General features: G+C 30.4%; 2 protein-coding genes across 3 annotated transcripts in view; both read left to right on the top strand.

Moving 5' to 3' along the window:
• LOC116845248 (hornerin-like) overlaps positions 1-5404 on the top strand; it is a 5817-nt gene extending 413 nt beyond the window's left edge. The window contains exons 2-4 of the mRNA XM_032817719.1: positions 1169-1343; positions 1420-3449; positions 5097-5404. Of these exons, the coding sequence (XP_032673610.1) occupies positions 1169-1343; positions 1420-3449; positions 5097-5213 (2322 nt within the window). The 3' untranslated portion in view covers positions 5214-5404. The remainder of the gene's footprint in view (positions 1-1168; positions 1344-1419; positions 3450-5096) is intronic.
• A 449-nt stretch (positions 5405-5853) lies between these two features.
• Positions 5854-12817, top strand: LOC116845225. 2 transcript variants are annotated; one of them, XM_032817657.1, is made up of 4 exons: positions 5854-6206; positions 8106-8204; positions 9796-10152; positions 12154-12817. In XM_032817657.1, the coding sequence occupies exons 1-4, from the start codon at positions 6060-6062 to the stop codon at positions 12238-12240; spliced, it is 690 nt and encodes a 229-aa protein (XP_032673548.1). In that variant the 5' UTR covers positions 5854-6059; the 3' UTR covers positions 12241-12817. The 2 variants fall into 2 exon arrangements, with proteins under 2 accessions (XP_032673548.1, XP_032673549.1); XM_032817658.1 differs by lacking the exon at positions 8106-8204.
• The last annotated feature ends 1371 nt before the right edge of the window (positions 12818-14188 follow it).

The raw sequence follows: 14188 nt of genomic DNA, 5'->3' as shown, positions 1-14188 counted from the left end.
ATATATATATATATATATATATATATATATATATATATATATATATATATATATATATATATATATACGTCGTAAAAATCATAAATTTCTTACTTACTTTGTCACAAATAACTCTTATGGTAAATATTTTCGGCACCTTAGTAATGAATATTCAAGTCTGACATATTTTTTCTTTAACTTAAAATCGTTGAAAAATTCTTAAAAAATTTATGTAGCTATTTTCATATCTCAATTAATAAATTATTAATAGATTACTAATAGATTACAACTAGTATCTTGAAAAATATTGAATAATTTCGGCATGTTAAAATGGTGTATATTTGTATGAGAAAATACGACAAAATAATATTTTTAAAAAAATTCTACGTATTATACAAAAGTAAGAAAAGAAATGAGAAACATAAAAAGTACAAAAATCGGAAAAAGAAATATACATCCACAAAAACGTTGTTAACAGTTCTCATGTTTCTTCATTTTAATGATCTTGCCAAATTTCAAATTAAAATAAAAAATTTTGTTAATTATTTAATTTAGTTATTTTTCATTTTATTTAACATTAGTTAAATAAAATGAAAATAACATTTAAAAATTATTAAAATATATAATATATAAATAAAACAAACTTTCACTTACCTATATAAAAAGTCTATATTAAGTTAATGGGACTAGTCATTTGTGTTTAGGATTTACGTGATTTATTCCTGTTGCTATTCAGACAGTAATTAACGAATTTTCTTGCTATTGCACTGAAAGAAAATGTTTAGTATTTGTAATTATATAAACATAAAGAAAAATAATTTTTATGAATAATCAAGGAAACTATCTTTTTTATTAAATTCTACTACAATGTTAGTGATAATAAGCTTATATGCATGTCACTATTATTATTTTCGTGTTAGTACAACCAAAAAATATGGCTACTGCCAAAAATAACTATAATTTTCGTTAGATCAGCTATTTTTTTTCAGTGTAAGCTTCTAGTGTCATATTAACTTTTTTTGGAGTACATATCCAAACTAACAAATTTCGGGGTGGGGAGAAATGCAAAATGATTAAAAATGTCCGAACATAAGTGACAACTTTACTCATTTTAAGAATTAGTATTAGGGATTACTAAGAGAAAATAGCGAATCACTTTCATAACTATTCACTTTCCTTTTTTACATAGGATAATGCCTCATTCAAGGATAGTGTCTCGGTTTCTATGGGTCCAGATCGTTTAAGCGGAGAATTTGAAAAAAATTTCAATATGAAACCATTAAAACCATTAACTAGTATACTAGATATACTTGGACTAGGTGATGAATCAAAAGAAAGCGAAAAGATAGGCTTCGATATCAGTGGTAATTATATCAATCGTTATCCCTTTTGCAATAAACATTACTACGCTATATCAAATACAATTCTGGTGCAATTTAGGCGCAGGTGGAATCGGGGTTAAACCCAAATTTTCAATCGATAAAAACGGTATTGATATCGGGATGTCGCTCAACGGCGCGGGCGGTCTGGATTTTGGAACATCGGATGACGTTAAGAACCGCCAGAAGGAAAAGCATTCCAATAAACATAATGAATTCGAAACAAATCACAAATGGTGGAAGGTGTCCAACAACAATCATGAGATCTCGGGAGCGATTAGTAATAATAAAGATGGCAAGAAACACAATAATGGGCAAAGCGAGTCGCACGAAGATCGTAATTATTGGGATGAAAGAGGAATAGTCGTTGTACCTTTCTTTGATGAATCGGGCGATGCCAGCGGAAATGACGACAAAACACAGTCAATAAAAAGAAACGAAATAAATGAAAATACCGATGTAGCAATAGGAGGCATTATCTTCTTACCGTGGGGAGAATCTGATGATACCTCGAGCAATGGCAAACATGAGAGCGAAAGTGAATCTCACAAATACCAAAATAATTACGATGGAAAGAAGGGAGTCACTGGCAGTACTCACGTAGGAGGAGGAAAAGTTATAATCTCTCATGGCAATAGTGGGCAGTCCAGTAGTAACGATAAAGGACATAATGGAAAACACCAGAATAATTACGATGAAAAGAAGGAAAGTAGTGGTATCCATGTAGGAGGAGGAGGAAAAATCAATATTTCGCATAGCAATGGTGGCCAATCTAGCAGTAACGATAAAAAGCAAAATAACGGTAAAAAGCAAAATAATCACGATGGTAAGAAGGAAGGCACTGGTATCCATGTAGGAGGAGGAGGTAAAATTATAATTTCTCATGGCAATAGTGAGCAAACCAGTGAACAACACAATGGAAAACACCAGAATAATCACGATGGAAAGAAAGAAGGCACTATCCATGTAGGAGGAGGAGGAAAAGTTATAATCTCTCATGGCAATAATGGGCAATCTAATAGTAATAATAAAGAACACGACGGAAAACACCAGAATAATTACAATGAAAAGAAGGAAAGCACTGATATTCATGCAGCAGGAGGGGGAGGTAAAGTCATAATTTCCCATGGTAATAGTGGACAAACCAGTGAACAACACGGTGGAAAACACCAGAATAATCATGGTGAAGAGAAAGAAGGCAGCATCCATATAGGAGGAGGAGGAAAAGTTATAATCACTCATGGCAATAATGGGCAATCTAGTAGTAATGATAAAGAGTACAACGGAAAACACCAGAATAATCAAGATGGAAAGAAGGAAGGCACTGATATTCATGCAGCAGGAGGGGGAGGTAAAGTTATAATTTCCCATGGTAATAGTGGGCAAAGCAGTGAACAACACAATGGAAAACACCAGAATAATCACGATGGAAAGAAAGAAAGCAGCATCCATGTAGGAGGAGGAGGAAAAGTTATAATCTCGCATGGACAATCTAATGGTAATGATCGAGGATATAACGGAAAAGATAATCAAAGTAGTCATATTAAAAAAGGAGGTAGTGTCGTAATTTCGCATGAAGGACATCATAGTGGTCACAACGTATCAAAAGAACATCAAGAGTCATCGGCGAAAAATGGGACTAAGAAAGACAGGAAAGATGGTGAGCTAAAGGGAGGAAATAACCATATAGGTGGAATAATAAATACTACACTGTCGCGTAATCACAACGGAAAATCCAGTGGCGATGGTAAAAAACACAATAGCGGCGGAAATGGGGGCATTATCAGTCATGGAATAGGAGGAAGTACCGCTCACGGCAATAATAACAGTGTAAAAGGCATAAACGGGACTATCAATGGGAACCATGGAAGCCGAAGTGGGAATTCCACCGGACATGGTAGCCTGATATCGACAGATGGGAAAGGATCGGGCAAACACGACAAACACGACGAACGTTCAAATAACTGCAACAGATTTCTCGAAAATAAAAATGCGGAAAATGGGAAATGTGGTAGCGATATAAAGAACACGCTGAAGTCTTTTCAAACAATGTCTCACTATGTGGGCGACATCTTTTATTCCTTGCTGGAGGTATTAAATTAAATAAAAATAAAACCTGTCTTTTTTAGACAGGGTGACATAACACGTACATCCGCTTGTATGTAGAAATAATCAAACTGAACAAAAAGCTCCTTTGCAATCTTGCAAACAACTATGATAATTATTTGAATATTAATTAAAAAGAATTGGCGAATTAGTGCACGAGATTCAGCAAGAGAAACTGTGTACAGCAATCTAAAGAAATATATCTTCGGCATATCGACTATTTTTTAGCAACGATAAATACAGTTTGCAGTGAGAAGTAGAACATAACGTTACAAACAGCAAGCAACACGGTCGAGCACACACGCATAATTTTGAACGGCATGCCTATATTCGGTATATTCAAAAAACAGGTTCAAGATATATATCTCTTCAGATTATTCTGGAGAGCTCGTTCCATCTTATTACTTACACTCACATTTAACCACTTTCCTTAATCTATACATCTATATATCTATACTAATTCAAATATCTCTATATTTCGATAGGAAAATTGCCCAAACATTGTATAATAATAGCATCATGAAATGAAGTATAATTTCCAATGATTCCAATGATTACAATTATAAAAGTATTTACAATGATTGCGTTATAATTCGCAAATGATTGACATTTTGTCAGAATAATTTTAAAATAATATTTGGCCAAAATTAGACAAATCTAATTGAGGATATTTGTCTAGGACATTATTACAAAATTATTTCAATATTTAAAAGTAAAATTACAATCTCTTTCAATATTTTTCATAATTTAATGCAGTACTTTCAGACAAAACATTTCAATTGAAATTATTAAATGTTCGTCAATTTAAATAAAAAAGAGAGAGAATTTTAGTTTTAGTAGATAACACATAAATACTTAAGTAAACTTTATACTTATATAGTTTTCATTTATTTGCTCTTTTTTAGAATCATTTTATTTTTTATTTGAAACTTTGCCATATCGAATGTATAATATAATATTTCATGTTGCAACATAGCTCAATTATAACTTAGAAATAATTGTACATTTTTAAAGGAATATATAAATTAATTTGATTCTTTCATGTATAATTATATTTCCAAATGTTCCACACACACACACAAACGTAATACAGCTGAAATATATTTCTCAATTGTAAAGTAATTTACTCCCAAATTTAATTTTGAAAGTATTCCGCTAAAATGTTTCGCCATATCGCTATTGTTTTACTGAAATACTATTTAAAAATTAATTAAGCAAAAATTTATCAATATTTTATAAAAAATCGTAGATAAAAAATATATAAAAGTCATAAAAGATGTATGCAGATATTTCTACATATATTGGTTTTCAAATACAGCCACATTAATTGCAGCATTACAAATTTCGTTTAAATTTCGTCATATAACTTTATAGATATTTTCCTACAAAATAATTATCAGTTGTTTACAAAGTAAGAGGATTTTTTATTATATTCGATGAGTTCTTACACAGAAGTGAATGCATGTGTTGTAATAAATACCTTATATGTAAATGTGTATGTAAAATGTGTGAGTAAATATAATGAGGGCATTTTTAATGTTTCGTGTTTTGTAACATACAAGCATTTGCGACATTTATGGAACAGAGAGCTACATTTGATTCCGCAATATTGAAATAACTTTTTTCTTGCAGATGAAGGAGGCCGATCTACGCAACACGCTATGTCACATTTTACCTCGCAACAGTAAACTCTCGTGCCACCTAGGTTGTAATATTCTACGTGCCAGATCTATCTATAAAGTTGCCTGAAGCAATGTCGTTAAACGTTACACTTATCGTCTCAGTAAAGATTAAGGCCGATATTCACAGCTGGATCTTATATTTAAGACAATCTTAAGTTCCCCTTCAGTCCCCCTTACTCCGTAACCAATGAAATGATCCGCATATCGTCTGAAGATACTTAAAACGATCTTAAATATAAAATCCGACTATGAATACTAGTCTAAATGTATCTTCTACTTCTGCATCTATTTTCTGTTCTACACACCGATAAGGTGTATATATATATATATATATATATATATATATATATATATATTATTCTTCTAATATAAATATACTTCACGCTATCTTCTTTTAATGATCTGATAATACAACTTAACGATATAATTTTACAAATGATTTCAATAAATCCAGAATTATGATATGATATAAGTCGCCTTTTAAAATTTATATCCAGATCCTTTTATATTTAATAAAATAGAGAAAATTTTATAATGAGTAATCAGAAATATCTAGTGACTTTAATTTTGCCTCAATGACCAACCGATTCAATACTCGTAGTTTACAGTATGAAGAAGCACAGAAAGAGAAAGTAATACACAGTGTCGTAAGACATGAAGTGAGTTCGTCATCATCGAAAGCGAAATCTGTTAGTCGGCTGATCGCCGTTCAACGGAGACGAACTACGTTTATATACAACTATTTGTTATTTTATACTGATAATTTTAAACAACAAATTTCTGTGAACAAAAGTGCATCTTAAAACTGAAAACTTTTCTCCGTTTTTGTGTTTATATATTTTAGAAACTTTGTTTTAGAAGTTTATATATTTTTTAAACTTTTAAACTTTTACACTGTGTATCAGAAGAAATAATGTTGAAGATTTTAATGGTTCTATCGGTGAGTTGCTGCTTGGATTTATCGAGCGCTCGTCCAGCGGAAGAATCCACGAGATTCAGCCTCTATACCATAAAAAATGACAACAAGAACATTTTGTCTTCAACATTGGAGCAAGGAAAGGTGAGGATACATTTTACATTTATAAGATCATATATCATTTATAAGATCACATAAATATCTCAAAGATGATTAAAAGATGACAGATTTTCGATGTAGATATATTTTTGATAAAGTATATAGCCGACGATAAGATGATTAAAAAATGTTTTATGTCTCACTAAATATTGTTATTTATCGAAACTTCTAAAATACTTAATATCAAAATATTTTAGTCGTTTTCTAAAATATTTTAGATATATATTTATCTATTGCGTATATTTTATATAAATTTGTTTTATCTATATAAAAATATAGATGTTTTATCTATACAAAAATAGAAGTTCTATATAAATTTAAACTACAGTAGTATTGTTATTATAACTACAATTGCAAACAAATATTCCATTAATTTCTTTAAAATTCTTTAAGAAAGAACATATATAATTAAAATATATAATTTTTGTTGTAGATCTTCCTTAAAAAATTAGCTTTATCCTTATATTTCCTACCGTCCTGTTGGACAAAGTTTAAAGAATAACAACGAAACCAGCTTTGTAACTCTTTATCACTATTAAAGATAATATTCATAGTCAGATTTTATGTTTAAGATTGCCTTAAGTTCATATTCATATGCAGTACAGATCGTTTCATTGGCTATAGAATATCTGAAAATAAACATGAGGCGAAATACATAAGATCGAAACATGTATTTTGAAGATATCTAATGTACAATAGTAACACTTTCCCTCTATGAACTAAATTATATATAAAAAATAGTCATCTTTCTATAAGTTTTATCATATACTTTGAATCCAATAAAAAAGTTTTTTTAATATAATCTTCAAAAGATATGTTTTAGATACGGAATGCGCTGCAAAATTCATCGACGAAAAAATCTTGCTACCTGTAATCAGCCGACTGCGCGCATAACGAAATGCATGAGAGACTATAAAGTTCTATCAAAACAGTTCAATAAATTTAGCAAACATCAAGTAATAGTTATGTAACTGTTAGCTATAATTTCCCACTCAACAATCTAACTATTATATAACAGTTATTTCGTTAATTGGGAAATTATAACTAACAGTTATATAACTGTTATTTGGTGTTTACAGAAAATATTACTCATAGCACCATTTATTCTATTTTTTATTTAAAATATTTTTTAAATAATTTCTTATCTAGTTAAAAAGTCGACTTTTTGAGTATCGAAACGTCTTTTACAAAGAAAAAAAAAATTATTTAATTAGTATTTAAATAATATAATACATAAATTTATTTAATTAGTATTTAAAAATTAACAAATATTTATTAGATGAGTACCATTAACACATTTAAATCAAAATTCTCTTCAACTGAGTATTGTTTACTTAAACCGTGTAAATAATATTCAGTTTAAATGAAAAGAAATTTGATTTAAGTAAATATGTTAATGGTACCCACTTAATAAATATTTGTTAATTTCTAGATGTTTCTCTCAGTATAGACATGTTTTATGTTTTAGTGTATATCTTGTTAAAAAGACAATTAAAGAAGGATGACTTTTCGCGTCAACTAAATTGATATTTAGAGATATAAAGATATCTTCTAAGCATCTCTTTGTCTAGCCAACTACAAAAAAACATCTTTTCGTTATCTTTTAATTTTATGTACTGTCTGAAGTTGAATTACGAGAATACATAAAAATGCAATTTTGTAAAAATACAAATATAAATATAACAAAGAAGCTAATTCTTTGTAATTCTTAGTTCAATTTATCGATGTCTAAGGCAACAAAAAGGAATACATCTAAATTAAATAAAAAATAAATTTGCATTAAAGATTTCTCGTAACGTTTGTGTTCTAGTAGTAATTCTAATTAAATATTTTCATGAATCGCCGATATTGTCGGCAGGCGAAGTCAAAATTATTGTTTTGTAGGAATTGTTAGGACGCATCGTTGATGCAACAAGAATCGGCAGGGGGAGATTAGTCAATTCGATAGTACTGATCAGAAACGTCATCGCCGATCAAGCGGAGGTAATTACTGTATCTATCAAAATTATCCTTATTACATGAATTATCCTTATTATTCGTGAAAGACGTGAAAGATGGCTTAATCCTGTGCACTCCATAATATCAGGTATTTCGGTTAGTTTTGAAGGATTTTTTGCAAAAAAATATATTTATTTTGGAGAGACGTTAAATTATATTTTATACAAAATATTTTCTATTACTAGTTATTATTTTTTTCCACTTTTCTGGCAATAAGTGAATTCCGCGATAAAACAAATGTTTGTATTTTGAAGCAATTTATCGAGCCATTTTTTTTTTTTTTTTTTTCGTATGTTTTGAAACTTTTAATTATGAACTTATAAAAACATTATAATAGACTTAGAAGAACTACTTTCCGGGACTTTTAAGATATTATGAAACATGATAGGAGCAAGAATTAGATAAAATTATGAAAAGTTTAAAATTAATAGAAGTATGAATTTTATTTATTCGATTATGATTAACAATATCGTGATATAAAAAGATTAAATTTTATGATAAATATTAACATTATTGTATCCATTTCAATTTTATTCTGCAAAAGAATCATATTTTATCAGTGGCATAACCCAAAAAATTAATTTCGGGCCTCTTCTTCCTCAGCCCCTCCCCCCTCCCCCTGGATATGCCACGTTATCGATATTTTATCGATAAACGTGACCTAACTTTAGCATGAGTGAAATGTGTAATAATATCTTCTTTTTATTCATTGGGGTTATAATTGTCAGATTACAGAGGTTGTCCTTAAATTTCAAAAACATTTGTTATTTATTAATTTTACAAGTTTAAATGTTTCAGTGAAAAGATCAAATTTTTTTTCTATTACTTCCATTTTATAAAATATAGTTCTCTACAAAATCCGCTCCATGAATCCACAACTATAACCCCAATAAATTTAAAAAATATGAATTATATATATATATATATATATATCTGTCAGAGGATCCAATAATCCCTTAATAAATCTTGTGAACTTGAACATATCCATACAAAACTTCCTTAATTAATTCATTGTTGTGTTGTGATTAAATTAATATAATAATTTCAATTAAATTACTTAAACATCTTAAGCTAACAGTTTAGTACAATCTACGTACTGTTCTCCAATAGAGAAAATTACTACACCATTGTATTCTCATATACAAAGATTTAATTTACAGAGATATTATATATGTAGCAACATTGTAATAATAACAACATTGACTTTGATGCTACGTGAGATGACGTGTCAATATATTTCCAAATTAAATACAGCACGTTCCACTTTATATATATTTTCTAAATTTTAATAAATATTCATGTCAGATACAATTCGCTATCTGAGCTATCCGAAAAAAATCTTACGTTGATTGTAGCTCGACCATTCCAAGCATAAAAGATTAATATTGTAAATAGGACACACGATGGAAACGTTATTCGCGTGAACTGAGCGACTTAATTAACATTTGCTTCATTATCGTTACTGGTTCTTCTTATATTTTCTTCTCATTTCTTTTATTATAGGTGTTGTTGTTGAATAACATGTAATAAATAGAGTGCTACGTACTAATACGTATGCATATCCTTTTTTACACAGCAACTATCCAAAAAAGCTTCGAGCAACCTCACCGCGACAGTTACAACATCTGACAAGCCTAATCGAAGCCGCAGATCTTTGACATCGATCCAAACCACTACGCCCATCGTTTTGTTCCCACCAGTGCAACGAGAAACAGTTCGTTTAGAAAATAATACGGCGCAGGCAATTTTGGAGAAGCCAACGCCCGACAACGCCCGACAACTGCTGAATAGTTTTTTAAATCCCACGCCGATCGTCGATGGAATCAAGGAAGAAGACAAATACGGCAATACGGGCGATAAGTTCATCGGAGTTGGCAGAGCGATTGTCAACGCTTATGAAAATTTAAGCAACTTCTTAAACACAGTGGTGGATGTAAGTGTATCATAAGATAAATGATATCATCGTCAGCGTGGTACCAACATTACTCCTTATCAAAGTTAGAAAATAACGCGTTACTTATAAAGCCGTTATCGTTACATTAACAATCGTTACTTTTTCCTGTTTATAACGGTAACGGTAACATTGATAAAAACATAACTTTCCAAATTAAAAAAAAAGAGAAATATGGTGATTGTATAGTTAAGAACGGCAAGAATTAATTTTAAAAAACAATTTATTATAGTACCTTAAAAAAATGGTATTATTTCTGCATGTGAAAACAATGTATCTTTATGTAAGAAAATAAAATTAAATAACATAATTTAAAAAATTTTAAATTTTAAAAATTTGACGCTTTATACAAAAGTAAGAAAAAAGTTAACAGCACAAAGAATCGGGTAAGACGCATACATCCGCAAAAACTATATTAACTGTCCTCGTGTTTGTTTAGTTAACGATCTTGTCGAAATTCAAAACATTATATTAATTAAATATTCTAAAATAACTTAAAAAACACACACACTATTGAAATATAAAATATACAAAGAAAAACAAGTTTTCCTATCAAAAAGTATATGTCAAGTATATATCAAGTACGAGGGCTATTTTTTTTTCAAGGTCCGATCGGTCGCGAAATTAAAACCGCAGTGAAAATCCTATGAAGCTTTGTGCAGATATGTTGTGCAAAGTGTGTAGTACGACTACCGATCACATCACGTCTCTCTCGTCAGGCCTGAGCGCATGGTGAGCGAGTAAACATGCCTAGGACAATAGAGTCTCCCGCCAAGTGTGAGCTGCGTGCTGTCATTCGGTTTCTTCATGCTGAGGGGATCAATGCTGCGGAAATTCATCGACGAATGAGTAATGTGTATGGTCAAACTTTCATGAGAGACAGCAAAGTGCGACAATGGTGCAAGAACGCTCCTGCGGCGTTTCGGATGGGAAGTGTTTGATCATCCGCCGTACAGCCCGAATTTGGCTCCTCGTATTTTCATCTCTTTCCCCACATGAAAAACTAAGAGGACAGTATTTTCACACAGATGACGAGCTTCAGACCACCGTCAACAGTTGGCTGAAAGCACAGGCGATTGCCTTCTATCACGAGGGTATTGGAAAGCTGATACCACGCTATGAAAAATGTCTACATCGGAGTGACGACTATGTAGAGAAGTAGCCGAAAGATGTACTTAGATATTGAAAATAAAAAAAAATTGATTTTCACTGTGGCTTTAATTTTGCGATCGATCGGACCTTGAAAAAAAAATAGCCCTCGTATATGTCAAGTACCCTACTAAAAAAAGTGTCTTGAGAACTCAAAATTGAGATTTTATTTAAAATCTCATTGAGATTTCAATTGAGAATTTAATTAAGATTTCTGCAACATTTCTCAATTGAGATACTTTTTTCAGTAGAGATATGTCTTCCATGCGTTAAATTTAAATATTCTATTCTTAAAAATAATAGTGTAATAAGTATAATATAATAATAAATAAATAGTTATAAATAATAGTGTTCTCCATCTGTTGATTTAACTTGTTGATATCGCTGTGAATGTTTCTACCTTTATTACACCAAAATCTTTTTGGAATACATACAAAGAAATTTTGGAAATTTCGGAGTAAAAAGTGATTCAAAATTATTAAAAGTTCCCGCAAGCGAATAATTCCCCTATTCACTGCACGGAGAAAAAAGATTTGGTTGAATTAACCAAATATCTCGTTGAATATGAACGATCCAGAAATTCCAATTGAACTAACTCGAATTCTGTTTAAGTTAACAAGATTTTTGGTAGATTAACCAAAAATCTTGTTAACTTAAACAGAATTCGAGTTACTTCAATTGGAATTTCTGGATCGTTCATATTCGACCAGATATTTGGTTAATTTAACCAAGTCTTTTTTTCCATGTGTAAGAGTTAATGAAAGCTTAAGAAATTATTTTTTTCTAAATTGGTCTAACAATGAAAAGAAAAGAAATAATTGTGTGTTTTTGCAGTTACCTGTCCATGCTGTCAAGCAGACATCTAGAGGAATAACGGAGACGTTAAATCAAATAGGAGCACGACTCATCGGACTTCAATAATGGATATGGAGAGAGACTTTCATCAAAATCAAAGTTATCAAAATTAAAGTTATTGACAATTCACTCAGACAATAAAGTTGCTAACATGAGAAATAAAATAATGTATTATTAAAGTTAAGTAAAAAAATTCTTTGTGTGCGAGTGTTCTCTTATTAAAACTTATTATTTAAAATTATTATTAACCAAATATTAACTGTTCTATTTTATTAACATATACAAAGATCATTAACTTCTTTATTGATAAACGACAAATTACATAACTCTAGACAATTCTGTCGATTAATTATCAATTAATTTAATCAAAATTCTAACGGAAGATACGCAGAATGTACATAAAGACGAATTATATCGTACAGAATATTTGTCTGTTTTGACATATAACAATGCAGATACGTGTTGCATTTTTGTTGCTGATCTTCAACGGGAGTGTTTTTGGAAAAGCAGCCTGGAATGAGGTATTATTACGCTGAACATTGATACATTTTATTAGTTTTAATAGTTTTGACTTTACTATGTATAATTCTTCTATAATAGTATAGTATCCTTAGTAAAAATATTCTAACTGAAAATGTGTAATTCCTCTGAGTAACTAAATTTTTCAATAAATTATAACTGTTTTTAATTTTTTAATGTTAATGAAAATTTATTGTTTTTTTTACGAAATTATATCAAACTAATTTGATACTAATCAAATTATGAATTTTTCGCAAAAAACTTTGAACCAAATATTACTTACTGTTTCCTAATTTTTCACATATATAAAATAATCAATTTTTATAATAATGTAAATTTTTCTGTAGAATTATAAAAAAATGTTACATTTTCATAAAAATTTTATTTTTCTACTAACATTTTCTATAATTTCTTATGTTTATAAATTAGTCAGGATATTGGGAGGATCCCGTTTGTCTACAAATTAATTGCCTACAGTATCGATTGCTGACATTCAATTTATCCACATTCCATTTGTACAAAAAAAATTATTGCCTACAAAACAATTACCTACAAGTTGTATTACGCACAAATAAAAAATTAAAAGCCGAACGCTCGTTTACACACACGACACTTACGCAGAAATCACATTGCACACATAATATTATTGCCTACAGTATGATTGCCTACATGCTCTATTGCGCACAAATAAAAATTAAGAGACGAATGCACGTTTGCGCACAAAAATTATTGCCTACAGTAAGATTGCTTACAAGTTCCATTGTGCAAAAATAAAAATTAAGAGACGAATGCATGTTTGCGCACAAAAATTATTGTCTACAGTAAGATTGCTTACAAGTTCTATTGTGCATAAATAAAAAATTAAGAGACGGACGTACGTTTGCACACACTAAACTATTGCGCACAAGCCACATTGCGCACATAATATTATTGCCTACAGTACGTTTGCCAACAAGCTCTATTGCGCACAAATAAAAATTAAGAGATAAACGTACGTTTGCACACAAAAATAATTGCCTACAGATTGTCTACAAGCTTTATTACGCACAAATAAAAAATTAAAAGCCGAACGCTCGTTTGCACACATAATATGGTAATTATTTAGTTTAGCGGCAACACCTCCGATTTCGATGAAAATAGGCTCAATCGACGCGTTGTCATACCATCTATCTCTAGCTATGTGACTGGGGGGCGAAGTCTCCCAGTTACATAGCTAGAGATAGACGGTATAACTGGATAATTACCAATTTTTTAAACGTACGTTCGTCTCTTAATTTTTATTTGTGCGCAATAGAGCTTGTAGGCAATCGTACTGTAGGTACTGTAGGTAAATGGCAACTTGTGGCAGAATCGTTCTACATAATGAAAAAAGTGCTACGTATAAACAAGTGTACACATCCTTTTTTACGCAGCAATTATATCCAATAAAGCTTCGAGTAACCTCACCACGATAGTTACAACGTCTAACAAGCCTAATCCAAGCCGCAGATCTTTG

The sequence above is a fragment of the Odontomachus brunneus genome, unplaced genomic scaffold (assembly GCF_010583005.1).
Source record: "Odontomachus brunneus isolate Ranch 3 - 2012 unplaced genomic scaffold, Obru_v1 Obru_scaffold_050, whole genome shotgun sequence".
Lineage (NCBI taxonomy): Eukaryota > Metazoa > Arthropoda > Insecta > Hymenoptera > Formicidae > Odontomachus > Odontomachus brunneus.
The sequence above is the reverse complement of the archived record's forward strand: the minus strand, read 5'-3'. Positions and strand labels throughout refer to the sequence as shown.